A 15,457-nucleotide genomic window follows, 5' to 3' on the forward strand; every position below is an offset into this window, starting at 1 on the left:
TTTGTTTTGCTTTGCCTCACCTTGTTTGCAGTAAATGCAATTGCGGAGGAGTTAGGGCCCAGTTCAGCTATGAAAACACAGTACCATTTTGGGAGAATATTTCAAGCCTTTCCAGGAGTCCTGATCAATTCTTCCTACATACATATGACAGCAGAAAATTCTCTTCCTCACCTGGAAATCTTCACTGCCACGGATGGTGAGTTTCAGGGGCAGCGTCTCACTGCCAGTATTGCGGAGGATGGCATTCAGTTTTCTGTAGGGAAGCAAAGTTATGTACCACACTTACAGAAACTTCCAGTGAAGATGGAAACAGCATTCTGAATCAGAGACTATCGACATATAAGGAACCACTTCACCTCATTCCCTGTGCTCGACTCCTACTGGAAAGGGCAATTTATGCTGAAACACACTGATGCATTTCCCTCCTTGATACTTCTGTAGATGCTTAATATTCCACAAGGGTAATATTTCACGAATTTCATGAGACAAAAACACACACAAATTTAACACCCCGCCAAAATATTGCCCTCTGGTTACATGAGTACTAATTATGAAAGCAATATACGTACATGCAACATGGGCAGGCAGCAGTTGCACAGTTTGCGTGTGTACTACATTATGAGGGCATGCATGCAGTACAATATTTGCATTCCTGAAAGCAAAAGCAACCATCTCCAAAATTGTTGTAAAATTCCCATTTTTGTGACATATTTGGTCACTATAACATCATAGTCTCAAGCACATTAATCACATCCTATACCCCTCATCAATGCCTAAATGTTCCATGCAAAGTTCATCCACAAAATGCATTGTTTTTTTTAGATATATTCTGTAACAAATGATGTCAACACCTACAGACAAATGAACAATGTAACATTTTACTTTTGTGAAGTGTACAAAGTAAATGAAGAAAGAGACAGTTAAGTTTCATTTCCATGTGAGTCATTCTGCCAGGCCAAGATGATACAAAGTCAGCTGATATACTGGTGTTCCAATAAGCAAAAATTTTTCTGTTTTAGTCCCATCAAATTTTGTTCAAATTCTTCATAATCTGATTGTTCTTAGCAGCGTTCATGAAGTTCATAAAAGCCTCTTTAGAGTAAGTGTTCTCTTTATTTCTTCATCAGAAATCTGAGTGGTAAATCTGGTAAATTTCCAAAGTAGCACTTACCACCGCAGAGAAATTATATCCAAATGTACCATTGCAAGCTACTATACTTCAGAACTGTTTGAGAAGAAGATTTAAAAAATGTATTTGGGGCACTAAGTCAAATATTCTGAGATGAGGAATTTGGACTCACAGCGATTTTCCCAGCGGTACACCTCCCCATACCATGGAGGACTTGTTGCATAGCAACGGAGGAGCGGCCCTGGTCTCCGCAGATTTCTGCTTCCATTTCTCCTTCGTAAGCCCCTCCCCCTTGAGGATCAGCTTGAAGTTTGGTCCGTCGGGCCGCACTTGGATCAATAGAGGTCTGCACACAAGGGAAATTAGAATCTTGGCTTGTCACATGAAACTCCTTGAAAAAAAAAAAAAATATGGCATTATTAAGCCTCTTGCCTTCAGATTATTGCAATTTCCCATAGGATTAGTGCAAGGGTCATCCAGTACCTGACAGGAAAGGGTTAAAACAGTAGAGCAAAATCTGGGTCTTATTGCATATGCAGATGCAATCAAATATAAATGAGGTAATGTAATGTAAGTCAGGTATTAGCCAATCAAACATAAATAAGATAATCTAATCTAAGCCAGGTATCAGCCAATCAGAACAGAGTATTCAGAAACCGAAGTTTGATTTTCTGACTTGTGTTTGAGCTCAACATTTGTGAAACAGGCATTGACTAACATAAATCTGCCCATGTCAATAAGTTAACATGTTCTCTGGTATTTCTCTCCTTTTTTGGGTAGGGTTGGCATTCACCCCTCTAAACATATAGGCCCAAATTCACAATGGTGGTTTAAATTAAGGCCACGGTTTATGCAAATTTCTCCTGCATAAAAAATGAGGGTGACAGACTGCATATGCCCACAGATATCCAACAACAATCGCACATTGATATTCACAAGTCAATGGTATGCTTATTTCACACTTATTTTAATCCATGGACTAAATCTAAACCACCTCTGTGAATTTGGGACAGAGTCATGAAACACCCTATCCTCTCTGCTTTTAATCTAACTATCATATCTATTGTCAGTGCATCAGAGGTTAGGGTTAACCCTGCCCCAAACTCTGTTACATCATACACGACTTAAAAATGTATGTGCCACTTGAATGAAGCACAAGAATGGATGCAAAGATGGGTATTACAGGTCTCATAAGACCAAGAGAGAGGTCAAGTGGGGTAGAGCTGTTGGACATCTGAGTGACTGGGGGAATCTTGACCACATGACGAGGACATTCAATCATGCTACAGGACTGGCAAACGTGAGGAAACATGCAAATAGCATAGCGTTTATACTCCAATAATATACCTACCTTGAAATCAAAGATATAAAACAATATTATATACAACAGGAAACAATATTACATACAAGAGGGAAAAAATCTGCATGGCTGCTACTCTCATTCTAGCTTCATGTTGTGTGAAATGAGCACAAATTTCCTCTGTGTACTCACACTTCCTCTGGGGTGGACACTTGTTTCGGCGAGTAACTGACCACCACGTCCCGCTCCTGGCTTGGGGCTAGGACCAGGGAGTCTGGAAGGACCTTGAAGCAGTCACCCCACTGGCCAACCCTCAGCCTCAGGTCCAGCATGAGGTTGCCAGCGTTCAGCAGAGGCAGGTTGCGGCTCATGCTGCTTCCCAGGAGGGCTGAGAATCTCAGCGCCTGGTCACGCTGTCGAGATAAAACAAAATTGATAGAATAAGTCCCCATGACTGTATAATCTTCATGATGCAAGTTCCAACTGCACTCCGTATTGCAAGAAACAAGTTTAAAACCTCTCGACTGGAGATATGCCCACTGAGCCAGATTTGAACTCATGGTCTCCTGTTTAACCCTTTTTGTGCCAGGGACTTTACACAGTGTGTAAAGGGTTTTCTGTACCAATCGGCACTCAAAGCACAGAAAGTGTTGAGATGCCAGAGCCTTCTGCACTGCTGCCCCAATGGTGGTACGAGCTCTCTAGACATGAGAATGATGGACTGTAATTCTTACGACACAGCCTGCAGCCATCCGTTAACTGGAAAGAACCTGCATCCTCTAACAGTATGAGAGTTGTCACCTATACGGGTACCCTAGATATCATGGGCATCATTCAGTATTAGCGGTTTTCACACTCCGTCTCATGCCCACCGACAGTGGCTGACGGGGAGAGGAGGGGATGCAACTTTGTAAACAGCATTGCCGTTCTAGTATTCACACGGCTAAAAAAGGCACATTTTTGGCAGAAAACAGCACAAAATACTGCAAAAAAGTAATGCAGCTGGCATCTCTGGAGAGGCTATGCAGGTAGATGTAACACCTTCTAATATTACAAATTAAGCAACTTACGTGCTGAAACCATTATCTCCCTCACAAATAATGATATCTTTAACATCAAATCTCTAAATTTCTGTGGACACAGAGACATTTAATCATGCCCAGCCACATCAAATTTGTTGCACAAGTACTACAAGTCTGCCCGCATACATCTGGTATTTTGTTTGATCTCCAGATTCCCCTACAATGTGAAGCCATGTCTTCAATATGGTACAACTGATAAGTGCTTAGACCTACATAAATAGACAAACAAAACAGGAATACATAAGTATAATGTTTATACACTACCTATACTACTACATTACTATGCCTTTATCATGAGCAACTCAGATGATTACATTGGATTCTGTGAATGCATAATACACATTTCCGCCTAATCTACTTGTATACAAATGTTATACTGCAAACGTCAATTTTTTAACGTGATTAATTTTTCCCACTGAGTGGCTCAAAAACATATTTGCGGGTTCTTGAATTTGTGCTGCACGATTGTCAACCCATTCAAAATGTGCAGAGAAAATTGTGAAGATATTTTGCAGGTTTTAGAATTCCTGCTAGCCAAGAGTAGCTCGAAATGTGCAAAAATTAATGTATCGGGAAAATTTGTGTGTTTACAGTACTAATGTTTCTGTTGTAGAATGCTTCTTTGTTGTTGCTATTGTTACTTTTCCTTTTTATTTCTTTCTTTTTTTTTTCTTTTTTTTTTTTGGGGGGGGGGGGGGGGGGGCTTACCGCCAGCGAGTCTGGCAAATGAAGTTTGGCAATGCCGACTTCAGCAGTCAACTTGAGGTCAGCCAAGGGAACAATCCTGTCTGGGACATCCAGCTCGATCTTTAGGTCAATGTGGACATCTTCCGGTGGACCGAGTGGGTGTGAGTCAGGGCGGGGTCCCTTCTGCTGTGTCCATAGCTTGATAGCAATGGCTGGACGCTGGCCTGGGTCACCGTCCACTGTGCCTGTCGACCGGCCCTAGATATACACACACAAATTGATTATTGAAGTTTATGAATTGTAAATAAAAAGCAAAAATGCCTTCATGGACAACTTTAATTTTTTAACCGCAGATAATATGGCACTAATTGAATAATCTACAATGTATATGTCAATGTGGAATTTACATGAAGCAAGTACAGGAATACTGTAAAAGGAAATAATTATACTTGAAGCATGAAACTTTTGCGGAATGCTGAGCGTGAAAAAATATGCATACCCTGTATTACACTTCATGTATTGGATTCTGTAGACAAAAGCTTTCCTATGCATTTTACTTTTACAAATTGGGGCTGCATGCGATATTTATGGAAGTTTCATGCAAGCAAAAATTTCTGGTATTAATTATTCTGTTTTATTCACTATATATTTTGATATAAATTCAACCCAACTTACTTTAGTTCATGTGTGAAAAATTCTACATGCATTACCTGGAAATGTCCCATGTTATCCCACATAAAATCCACAGATCTGAGAATGGACAAACAACATGACACATCAACCACTGAAAATACAAAATCTGTATCAAAGCACACATTGCAAGCATAAAGATGTCAATTAGTACAGAGCTTTGGAGGGTCTTTACCGGCAGTGTGATGTGGAGGGGTCGCCCTGGCGACGTGGTAGTAGATTGGGCTTGGTTGTCACTGGTCTGCATGGATGCACCATACCAAGAAGCCGAGGTCTACAACAAGAAGAAAGAACAGACATTGTCAGGAATGCAATTCTCCCTGTCTCCTTCAATCTTTTCTACACCCTTCGGGTTAAAGGCCATAGTCCATCTATCAGAACAGTACTCATCTTGGACAGGACAGACAGAAAAGCAGCATCAGAAGTATCAGCAAATAACTACAGGGTAATGCAATCACTAAATTATACATAATAATACACGAAATAAAAGAAACAACTTATACTCATTTGCATCAAATTAACAGTTCAGTCTAGTCAGATGTAGAATCTACATTGAGCAACCGAGATGGACAAGCAATGCTGTAAACCTTGTATTCTAGGGTGCATTCGAGAGCTCTAAAGCGAACCAGAGCAAACTGAACTAGATCTGTCATCTTTGGGACATGATACGTATATGGTATAAGTTTGAAATTGATAGGCAGAGGACTTTCTGAGCTAACCTCTACACAACTTTTGAGGAGAAAGAAAAAGAAGAAGAAGAAGAAGAAGAAGAAGAAGAAAGAATCCGTACAAAAACAGAAGGTGATCCGAGAGGATACTCGGATCACCTAATTAAAGCATACCGTACTGAACTGTGCCAGATTTGGAGCGTTTGGGCACTTTGTGGAGAAAGCATACCTCACAAGTTATTTTTAGAAGAGGTCATGCATTTTGTAGCAAAAGGGTCATTCACCTGCTACGCTTGAACTACTTACAGATGATGTCCCGAACAAAGAGAATGATGTCTTTGCATTATGACATATGTGCATGATACGCGCTTTCTCACAAGCAAACTTTTGGTACGCTTTTGGTACGGTTTTGGAGCACATCAGAAAGTGGTCCACTTTTGGCTCGGTACAGTATGTACGGTACACTTTAGGAGCGTTCGAGCACTCCTGTGGCGTGGGCACGATACGGTACAGTTCGCTTTAGGAGAGCGCTCGAACACACCCCTATTTCAAATATGAGTCCCTTCACAGCAGCTTTCCCCAACTGCTAGACATAAATTTTCATCTACTGGACAGTGCAGGCATAGTGCAGATGCCATACAAAGTTATTGTCACTAAGTCTTGTTTGCAGAACAAAATAACTTCAAGCAATTCACTCACAGTGTTGACAAAGAAGAGACGGACGGGAATAGATGAGAGCCCTCTGTTCATCAGATGAACGACCTTTGACCTCTCGGCGCCCAAGACCATCTGTCCAAAATCAATGGAGCTCTTCGCTGTGCCTTCCACCTGTAGCAGCATAGGAAGATGTCAGAGATATTAAAGTGTTCACTGTCAGAAGTGGGTAGAATATCTTTTAGATATAAACCACACACGCATTAGATTTACAGCCTTTGTATCTCTAGGGCATGAGAAGCAATTTATTGGGGGGGGGGGGATGGGAGGTTTAAGCTCAATGGGCAAAGGAAGTACCTCAAGCACCTTATGAAAATAGACAATTTGTTGAGAAATGGATTATGTTATGCTAAAGTGGGAGTGGAAGATGGTTTAAGCTACAATGCAAAACGGACATCCCCAATGCCATTTGTCACAAACAAGAATCTGTTTTAAAACAGAAGTGGGAGGTTAAGGTAGGTTGCAAAAACTCAACAAAAGGATGTCAGTCTGTCTACCCAGCAGGTTGTTGGAGCTTTTTAGGTGGGGCTTGTCCCACTCACCTCTATTTCTGGCAACTCTGCCACTGCCCTGACCGTCGTCATGAGTGGGGCTGTGACCTTGACAAGCCCCACCTCGCTGTCGGCCACCACGGGACTGGATCCCACCTGGATCGTTGCCTCGTGGATCCCCGGCTGGCGCGGGGCAAAGAGAACCTTGTGGTACTCCCATGTCTGTGGGCCGATGATCAGGCGCGGCTGGGTGACGAAGATGCGGTGATGTTCAGGCGGTAACTGGACAAATAGAACCAGAGTAAGGAGACAACTTAATGTTGTTTGTTTGATTTTTCACAAATTGACAATAATTACAACATCTTACAAATTTTAGTCACACTTTGACATAAAACTACTTGTGGAATCACTAAATACTGCTGTGCTAACTAAAATGCAAATGCCATGACAACCCTTTCAGCTTTGCAACATAAAAGATGTCATTCTTACCTACAGAGGTAACAAGAGTCACTTGAAATGAAAAATTGCTGGAGACAAACACTAATAAAGAAATCATCCATATCTCACCAGTATAAACCACAAGGCAATATATTTACCTCACCTGCTTCTAAAATAACAAATGTGTTTGAAGTAAACATTAAAAGACACCTATAGTTGTTCTTTTTGTCTTTCTTTCATTTGTCTTTCTATAGTTTGACATGAAGATCAAGTAGAGAAGACCAAGTTTCTTGGCATCCCATGGGGCTTACCTCTTCACCATTGATAGAGAGTGCCACTACCTCCACTGTGCACTGCAGCCAGCGGGAGGATGGATTATGAAGCTGGAGGGAATCCTGGGCAGCTATCCCGATACAGGCAACGTCATGGAAACGGTGATGCGGTGGCACCATCAGCTCAGACACAATGGACTGTGGGAATCCTATCAAATTAGGGTGTAGAGGGGCAGAATAAATCCCACAATAATCACCTACAATATATGTTTCTCTCTGATTCATGGTTGCATACCCCTTATAAGGCATTTTCAACGATTAAACATCTTCTTATTTTTCCCCTCTTACATGTGATATCGACATCTCCATCTCTATATCCATTTATTTCTACATACCAGCACATATCTTTATATTTCTAATCATCTACTTACCATCATACCAACTTACATATCTAACATCCAAAAGCAAATACATGGATCTATACATAAAGAATAAACACGGAACTGTTATTGTACATGATATATTACATCTAATGCAGAAAACATTTCCCCTACTCATAAACCATGACAGTTCAGCATCTCCAAACAAAACTGGCCGGAAAGAAATTACTGGGCCTACTTGTTGTGATATGGTGTAACCGAGACCCACCAAGTGTAATCTAGATGATTGAAATAGTATTAGTAGATTGTAATATTAATAGTATTAATAGATTGACTAGTATCCGGAGGTTTTTATCATCTCCTCCCCTTCCTTTCTTCTCTCTCTCTCTCTCTCTCCCCCTAACCCTTATTCCACGAGCATCATGTTGGACCCTCTTGTTTTTCTTCACTATAATGTTATTTGTTATTGGTTGCCAAACAGTCAAGCGTTGTGCTTATTATTGGCAATCGTTCTGTATGCAAATTATTAACATGTTACTCATGTAATTATACTACAGATGTATTGCATAATTGATGAAAATGATGAAAATTGAATAAAATATACTACCAGTATTTTGTACTTTGTTAATGAAATTGCAGAAAGTTGATGTATTTGAAAAAAAAAATGGCATACAGAGAATAAATAAATCAAATCAAATCAAATATCATCAGACAAAACACAAGACTCACTCTGTGGGAGAATGGTGGCTGGCAAGGAGGTGGCGGTGGGATCTGGAGACAGTCTTTCCCTGCCAAGCGGGCGGGATGGGGCTGGCACACCCATGGTGTAGTAGACACTGGTTAGGGCTGCAGCCGTTGGGACTGTCGATGACAACGACTGTGGAGGAGGCACGTAGACACCCGCCCTTTGACTGGCATGCTGGGTCAAGTACAGATTTGTGTGACTTGGAATGGGACCGAGTTGTAATCCCATCTGTCCTGGGGCAGGTTGAGGGAGGCCATCCTGGAGGCTATGTAAAGAAGTGGGTGAAAGCCTCGATATGGGTTTGTCGTTGACGTAGTGACTGAGGAGTGCCGTGTCTGACAGGGCTTGGTTTGTGTAGAAGCGGGATGGGCCCAGAGGGGCTGCTGAGATTGGCCGCTGTGCAAGATCTGGAGCAGTAGTCACAGACTGATAGTGAAGATGGGGTTGTGGGTGTGGCTGCAAAAGAATAGTTTGAGAGACCACAGTGTCCATTCCGGAAGCAAGGACCGGTGGACGCCCAGTGGAAGAACGGAGTTCTGGCTCAGTCTTGCGCTTGGGAGTAGAGCTCATAGAACTACTGTTTGACGAAACACTACCTGTCCGACTAGGACTTTGTGATGACCTATTACTTCTAGGACTTGACAGATTGTCGGTTTCAGCTACCAAAGTCCGATCATGGTCCAGGTCTAGTGATGTTCGCATTTGTCCAGTACTCGGTATTGGAGACTGCTTAGGTGAGTGCCTTGGCGAAGGAGTGGGCGATATTATCTCTCTACTCAATGCCGAGAAATTGGCAGGAAATTCCACATCCTCTGTGAAAATTTCTGGCACAGTGCGAGGGTGCTTGCTCACGTCTGTGGCACAGTTTTCCTTCATATTTGGTGCTGCCATCCTACTGTCAGTACTACCTCCGGAAATCCTTTGCGGATGTTCGCTGCTGAAGCCCGAGTCGGCTTCTGCATCAGATACAAAATCTCTACGGTCTCCGCTGGATCCTTTTCTGTATTGCTCACTGTACTTTTCTTGCTCTTGGCTCACTGTTCTTCTTTCACGTGGAGTCTGCTTGATCCGGTGCTTGCCAATCACAATGTCTGCCTGGCTATCGATTGAGAATCTAGAAGCATCGTCAAAGCTCTCTGGAACTCTGGACGCTTCATTCCTTGTTACTTCAAAGTTTATGCTGTCATCGTACTCTGCAACATACCCACTATGTTGGGTTGACATTTGTGAATTTTGCAGCCCAGTCTCTACTCCATTGAGAAAACTGAGTTTCATGGGAGACACATTGGAAGATATCTTTCCCTCGGGAGACTGTGCTACACCACAATCGTTTTGCGAAATGAAAGAACGGTCAACTTGCATTCTCTCAATGGAAGATGAGTTCTCAAATGACTTTCTATGTCTTCTTGGAATGCTGCTGGAAACCGGGTTTTGTCCCACCATGGCACTCTTTGACCTCTGATGATTCCTATTGACCGGGGTATTTCTGCCGACACCATTTGCGTGATGCATCGGCAGCAGTTTACTGGACGCTGCCGACTGTTTTCTGGTTGGCTCCCCATCAGGAATGGCTTCACTTCTGCACTCAACACCAGGATCTCGTTCATTCTCCTGTTGATGTATAAGGTCATCATCACGGCCCGACTTTAATCTTGCATAGTATTCATTTCTATCAACACCGTTCCGATCTCCTTGCCTCTTTTCCATATGCCCGTTTCCAGAAATGGTATCTCCTGATCTCATCTCTTCTGGTCTGCGTCTCAAGGCTACTGGTGCATTCTCGGATATTTGTGGCCTTGGAATAGTTCCACTGACTAACTTTGGAATGGTTGACAATCTGCCACCATAATCATTACCTCCAGCAGGTTGTCTACTATAACCTTGGTCACGACCAACTAATCTACCTGAAAGAGCATTATGTCTTGTTTCCTTGACATGAATCTCCTGTTGCCGAGGCCGAAATTTTGCCGAAGGTTTATCTCTTGCACTCATCCCTGAATCTTGGCTAAAGTCTGCATCTTTCAACGGTAATGGAATACTTCTCTCAACAGGATCTCCAGATGAGCTAGAAAGCCTTTTCTCGTAATGCTTGTCGACTCCTTGCGGCTGTCGCTGCTTCTCAGCCTGATCACCATGGTCCCCCTCAAGTTCTTGACTCTTGCTCTCTCTGTCCCTCAACACAAGGTCTGTCACTCCACTGACCCTGGTTTGAGATCCAGGACTCTTTCGCCATGTTCTCTTCTGTTTCTCTGCCTTCTTGAGGGTTACCCTAGCAGTACCAGAGTCTCTGCCCTCCTGCACCGATCCACCAGACCCATCGAGCGAGGACCGATCAATGCTGCTAGAGGATCTATCTCCACCATTGAGGACTGGAGGTCTCGGCGTCTGAGAAGTCCTCTGTTTTGCCTCTGCAACATCCTGGTCTGAATTTGTACTCGTTCTCTCACGCCCAGCAGAAGCGTTTGCTCTCTTCTGTCTGCTGTTGGGCAAATCCTTGAGTTTTGGCTCCCTTTTATTACCTGCCCTCTGCGCTACACCATTGCTCTCAGCATCCATATCATCTCTCCTGTGAATCAGATCATCTGCCGCCTTCCGCTGCTTCGACATCTTCAGTATCATCTCCGCCAGCTGCTGAGGGTTGGCGGTGCTGGAAGCCTGGGCAATAGCTGCGGTGATGGAAGTAATGTCCAGCGGCGGCGTCTGCTGCCCGCCATCAGCCCCGGCCTGCGAGGAGGCAAGGTCAAAGTTTGAAGTGTCTCTTGTGCCTGCATAAGTGAGCGAATTCCTATATGGGCTCCTTTCCCCTCCATCAGGAAACTCGATGGGCAGTGCTGCAAGTGATGAGTTGCTCTTTACTGACTGGAGGCTCAAACGTTCATTATTTGTTGTATGATCCAAACTCAAGTCATTCTTGGATCTGCTGGCATGACTGGAGGGCCTGTGTGGAATTGTGGGACTGGCATCTGGAATGGACAAACACACAAAGGTAATTTAGAAAGTAGACAAAGCCAATAGAGGGCGAAGTGACTAATAATATTTATTCAACGTTGTTAGTTTATAGCACTGACAATACACTACATACTGAATTAACCCTTTTACTGTTTGGTGACATGCAGTGAAAAATAAAAATTTTGTCAGAACAGAACTGCTAACTACCTTACACTGTCACCGCACTTAAATTCTGTCATTCTGATACTTTTTCTTCTTGAGATATAATTGCTTTTCATGAATTTCAAAAAAAAAATACACAGTTTTACATGCTACACTGATTGTGTGTCACAGACAGTGCAGAAAGAAATCTCTGATATTTCTAGATATAAACAGCTTGAAGTGCACTTATTGAAGGCTTTGTGCGTTCTCACATTATTTTCTTCTCCATACAATGTTAGAAGTGGATATATATCTCAACAGCACTAATGTTCTTTATGGAGTGGATGAAACACAATACATGCCTGTCTGTAATATGACTCTGTCCAAGCCTACACAAGCATGACATAAATCTTCTAAAAACCTGATGCCTCATGATAATCAAATTGTTTTCATTGCACTATATAGCCAGCAACACAGGACATTACAGAAATGCATCACAAAAAACATACCATGAGTATATTGTCCGACGCCAGCTTCTCTCTCCGACGCCGCGTACACGTCATCAGACTCATCAGAATGGGCACCACCTCCGTTGTCATGGTTACTGGTGCTATTCACCCACGCAACAGGGGGCCTGGGTGGGGGTGAAATTATCGTCCCGTCCCCAAAGTTTGGCTGCAAGAGGGAAGGCAATCAGAAGACATGATACGAGGCATCCATGACCATTGCAACACATCATGCTGCATTTTGAATGGCAAAATTTGACTGCACTGCTGTATCACTTGTTCACTGCTGCTGCTTTCAGCATAAGCGTGACACTCATGTCTGTTCTTTCTAATTTTTTTTTTCTCATTGTGTTTGCTCCAATTTTTGCCTACTTGCTCTCTTTTGCCTAATGCCTTTTCCTTTCTTTCTATAAACAAGACCTGGTAGAAAGCACAATTACTATATCAATTGTTATATTTTCTTGAGCTCTGCATGGATTAAAGGGACTATTTTTCACACAACTGAGAATCTAATTTGGTGGAGCTGGCATAATACATGCTGTCATCTTTATCATAATTTTCATTATTATTGCTGATGTGAGCATCTGGCTAGGCAGAATTGGCACAACAAAACCTCTCATTTATATTATACTTTAGAGTAAGGCACGGCGATACGGTGCAATTAACTCGCCAAAAGTACACCTCAAAGCCTCATTCGCATAAAGTAGACAGCTTGAGTACGCAAAACCGCTGGGGAAGTGTTGCAGGACAATCGCAATATCTCACCTCAGAAGCCATCAAATGATTAAATCTATACAGCAAATTGAAGAAGAAACTATTCTCTAACTCGCAATGTTAGTCATTTGGGGTTTTATTGAGGATAAACCTGTGAAAACAACGTCAAAACTTAGCTTCCAAAACAGAAAATTTGGTCTCAAAACAAGTGCTATTTTTTCACATTTTCCTTCACTGCTCCAAATTGAAACTTCGGTATATGACTTATGGTCGTATATCCATATTGTGTTCTAAATATCTTTTCTGTATCATTTGGCCAACGGATATGTCCAGAAAAAAATCGATATCACTGTCACTCGTGACCCACGTAAAATCCATACACGTAACGTTAAAAGCAGTACGCAGTCCAATGTATCTGTTTTCATGCTGCGTGAAACAGTTGAAGCACATTGCAGGGTTCCTCTCTTGCCCACTCACCACCCCGTGGACCAAAAACCGAAACCTGTCTCATTGCGCCAAACCTGACACTGCTGATTGGCTAAGCATGCACTGACCAGTAGAGAACGCATGCGCAGGAGGATGATCTAGTTGTGCATGTCCAGTATTTTCTCTTAAATTCCGTTGTCTTTTTGCTCTTATTTTCACCTCACTACTAATTGCTAAAACAATGAAACTTCGCAGGTAGTGAGTCTGGTGTATACAGACTAGCAATATGTTAATCAAATGCATATTCATGCAGGCTCAGACTTATGTCCAGAAAAAATCGTAACCCTTTCCCACGGTCGACTCAAACAGAAAAACACACATATCTCGAAAGATACATCCGCACTTTCACCCCAAAATCATATGAAGGATGATATTTCCATATTAGATATATGTGTGAAGTTTCAAGGGATTTGGTGGGAAAATACGGAAGATACGAGGAGGTGAACTTTCAAGATTTTTTTGTCCTTCCCTCCGCACAGTGCAGATGACCGTTACAAATTAAAAAACTTTGGCCTCTTATCAGTGAGTTAATTGCACCGTATCGCCGGGGCTGGAATTCATAACCAATACAATTACAATCATCATCATCATAACTGTTCATATTCATAACATGAATTTAATTTGCAGCAGCAGCAGCAGCAACAGTATACTATTTCACAGTACTAGCTTTTTGCCTGTGCAGTTAATGTGATTGTGTGTGCCATCTCCTCCTCATTCCCCAAAGTTTTGAATACTAAAATACCTTGCCAGAGTGTACGTCTTCCGACAACGACCCCAGTGCTTCTGATCTCATCCCAATGAACGTTCCGAGAGACACTCTCTTGGCATCCTGTTCCCACGGCGACACCCTAGACCTGTTGAGTGACATGCGCAGACTCAGCTGGCTGCCGTCGGGGAGTTCCCACGCAGACGCATTCTCCACATGATCGCCTTGGTCATGTGACATGTGCTCATCCTAGGCAATACAAAAATAAAATGATATTCAGTACATTTTCCCTGGAGTCTTGCATACAGTGTAATGTTAAATTCTTGGCACCTGATGCCCTGAAAGTTGATGAATCAAATTTGCTTGCGAAATACAATTCATTTCATGTGCTTTCTTTAACCCATATCGGGCCAACGCACCTGTGTACACAAACACCCAAGTGGCCCAGCACCGTTTGCGCACACGCGCCAACAAACAGACAACTCTCCAAACAATCGCTCTTCATTAGCAATTAATCAAATTATCATTTGAAAGAGGAAAAAAATCTCTTTGATATGGTATATAACATGCTGCCATTCGATGCATAATACAGTCATAGTACTCAGCGGAAGTGAATTACGTCATTCATATGTCATTTTATTTACTACGGGATGTTCCGTATGTGGCCCCTGTGGCGTTCAGACAAACTATGGAATATCCCATATGTGGCCCGATACGGGTTAAGAAGGATTATTCTCACATGTATGTAATGCAGCTTACAGAGTGCCATCATTTTCAGACAAGTTTACAAACCAATTTGTCCCCAAGTGGAGTGATAGAATGTACATCAGTTTTCTTTACCACAAACTTGACATGTTCAAGAAATTTTCTTTACATGTCACACTCTATTTCATGACAAGGAATCAAGAGACATAGTAGCCACTCCAGGTGAGGTTGTCACAGCAGCTATCGTGTGTGTGTGTATACTTCAAGACTCTAAATCTGTTTCAGGTACAAAGAAAGGCACTTTAGTTTGTCAACAACACCTGCTTGTACTGTAGCAAGGATAATGAGACAGAACTGCTTACCTGACGAAAAATATTCTCCTCTTCAAATATTTCTTCATCTTTTTCAATCATTGCCATGGCGTCGTCTGGAGAGAGAGAGAGATCAAATGTAAGAGACTTGTCTTGAATTATCGGAATGGCACATTTTCTGTTTTGAAAAGGCAAATCATCACAAGAATAATGTCGTGAGTCATTTTAGAAAATGACACAATTGACGGGAACGTGTTTGTTGGCTGTAGATACTGTCTCTTTTTAACGCAGTTTGTCCGGAAATTAATATAGTCCTAGAAATGTCACGAGGGAACTGCTAGTA

The 15,457-nt window shown here is 42.3% G+C and overlaps 1 protein-coding gene across 1 annotated transcript in view; it reads right to left on the bottom strand.

The window, feature by feature from the left end:
* LOC139712065 (uncharacterized) overlaps positions 1-15,457 on the bottom strand; it is a 36,359-nt gene that overhangs the window by 7,125 nt on the left and 13,777 nt on the right. Inside the window, exons 11-22 of the mRNA XM_071623902.1 lie at positions 15,166-15,323; positions 14,135-14,347; positions 12,196-12,361; positions 8,581-11,559; positions 7,511-7,728; positions 6,813-7,043; positions 6,256-6,384; positions 5,064-5,162; positions 4,220-4,456; positions 2,622-2,842; positions 1,302-1,475; positions 172-253 (exon numbers count right to left, since the gene is read on the bottom strand). Coding sequence (XP_071480003.1) covers positions 172-253; positions 1,302-1,475; positions 2,622-2,842; positions 4,220-4,456; positions 5,064-5,162; positions 6,256-6,384; positions 6,813-7,043; positions 7,511-7,728; positions 8,581-11,559; positions 12,196-12,361; positions 14,135-14,347; positions 15,166-15,323 — 4,907 coding nt within the window. The remainder of the gene's footprint in view (positions 1-171; positions 254-1,301; positions 1,476-2,621; positions 2,843-4,219; positions 4,457-5,063; positions 5,163-6,255; positions 6,385-6,812; positions 7,044-7,510; positions 7,729-8,580; positions 11,560-12,195; positions 12,362-14,134; positions 14,348-15,165; positions 15,324-15,457) is intronic.

The sequence above is a fragment of the Diadema antillarum genome, unplaced genomic scaffold (assembly GCF_040938485.1).
Source record: "Diadema antillarum isolate AM-2024a unplaced genomic scaffold, OU_Dant_1.0 seq00001754_RagTag, whole genome shotgun sequence".
Classification (NCBI taxonomy): domain Eukaryota; kingdom Metazoa; phylum Echinodermata; class Echinoidea; order Diadematoida; family Diadematidae; genus Diadema; species Diadema antillarum.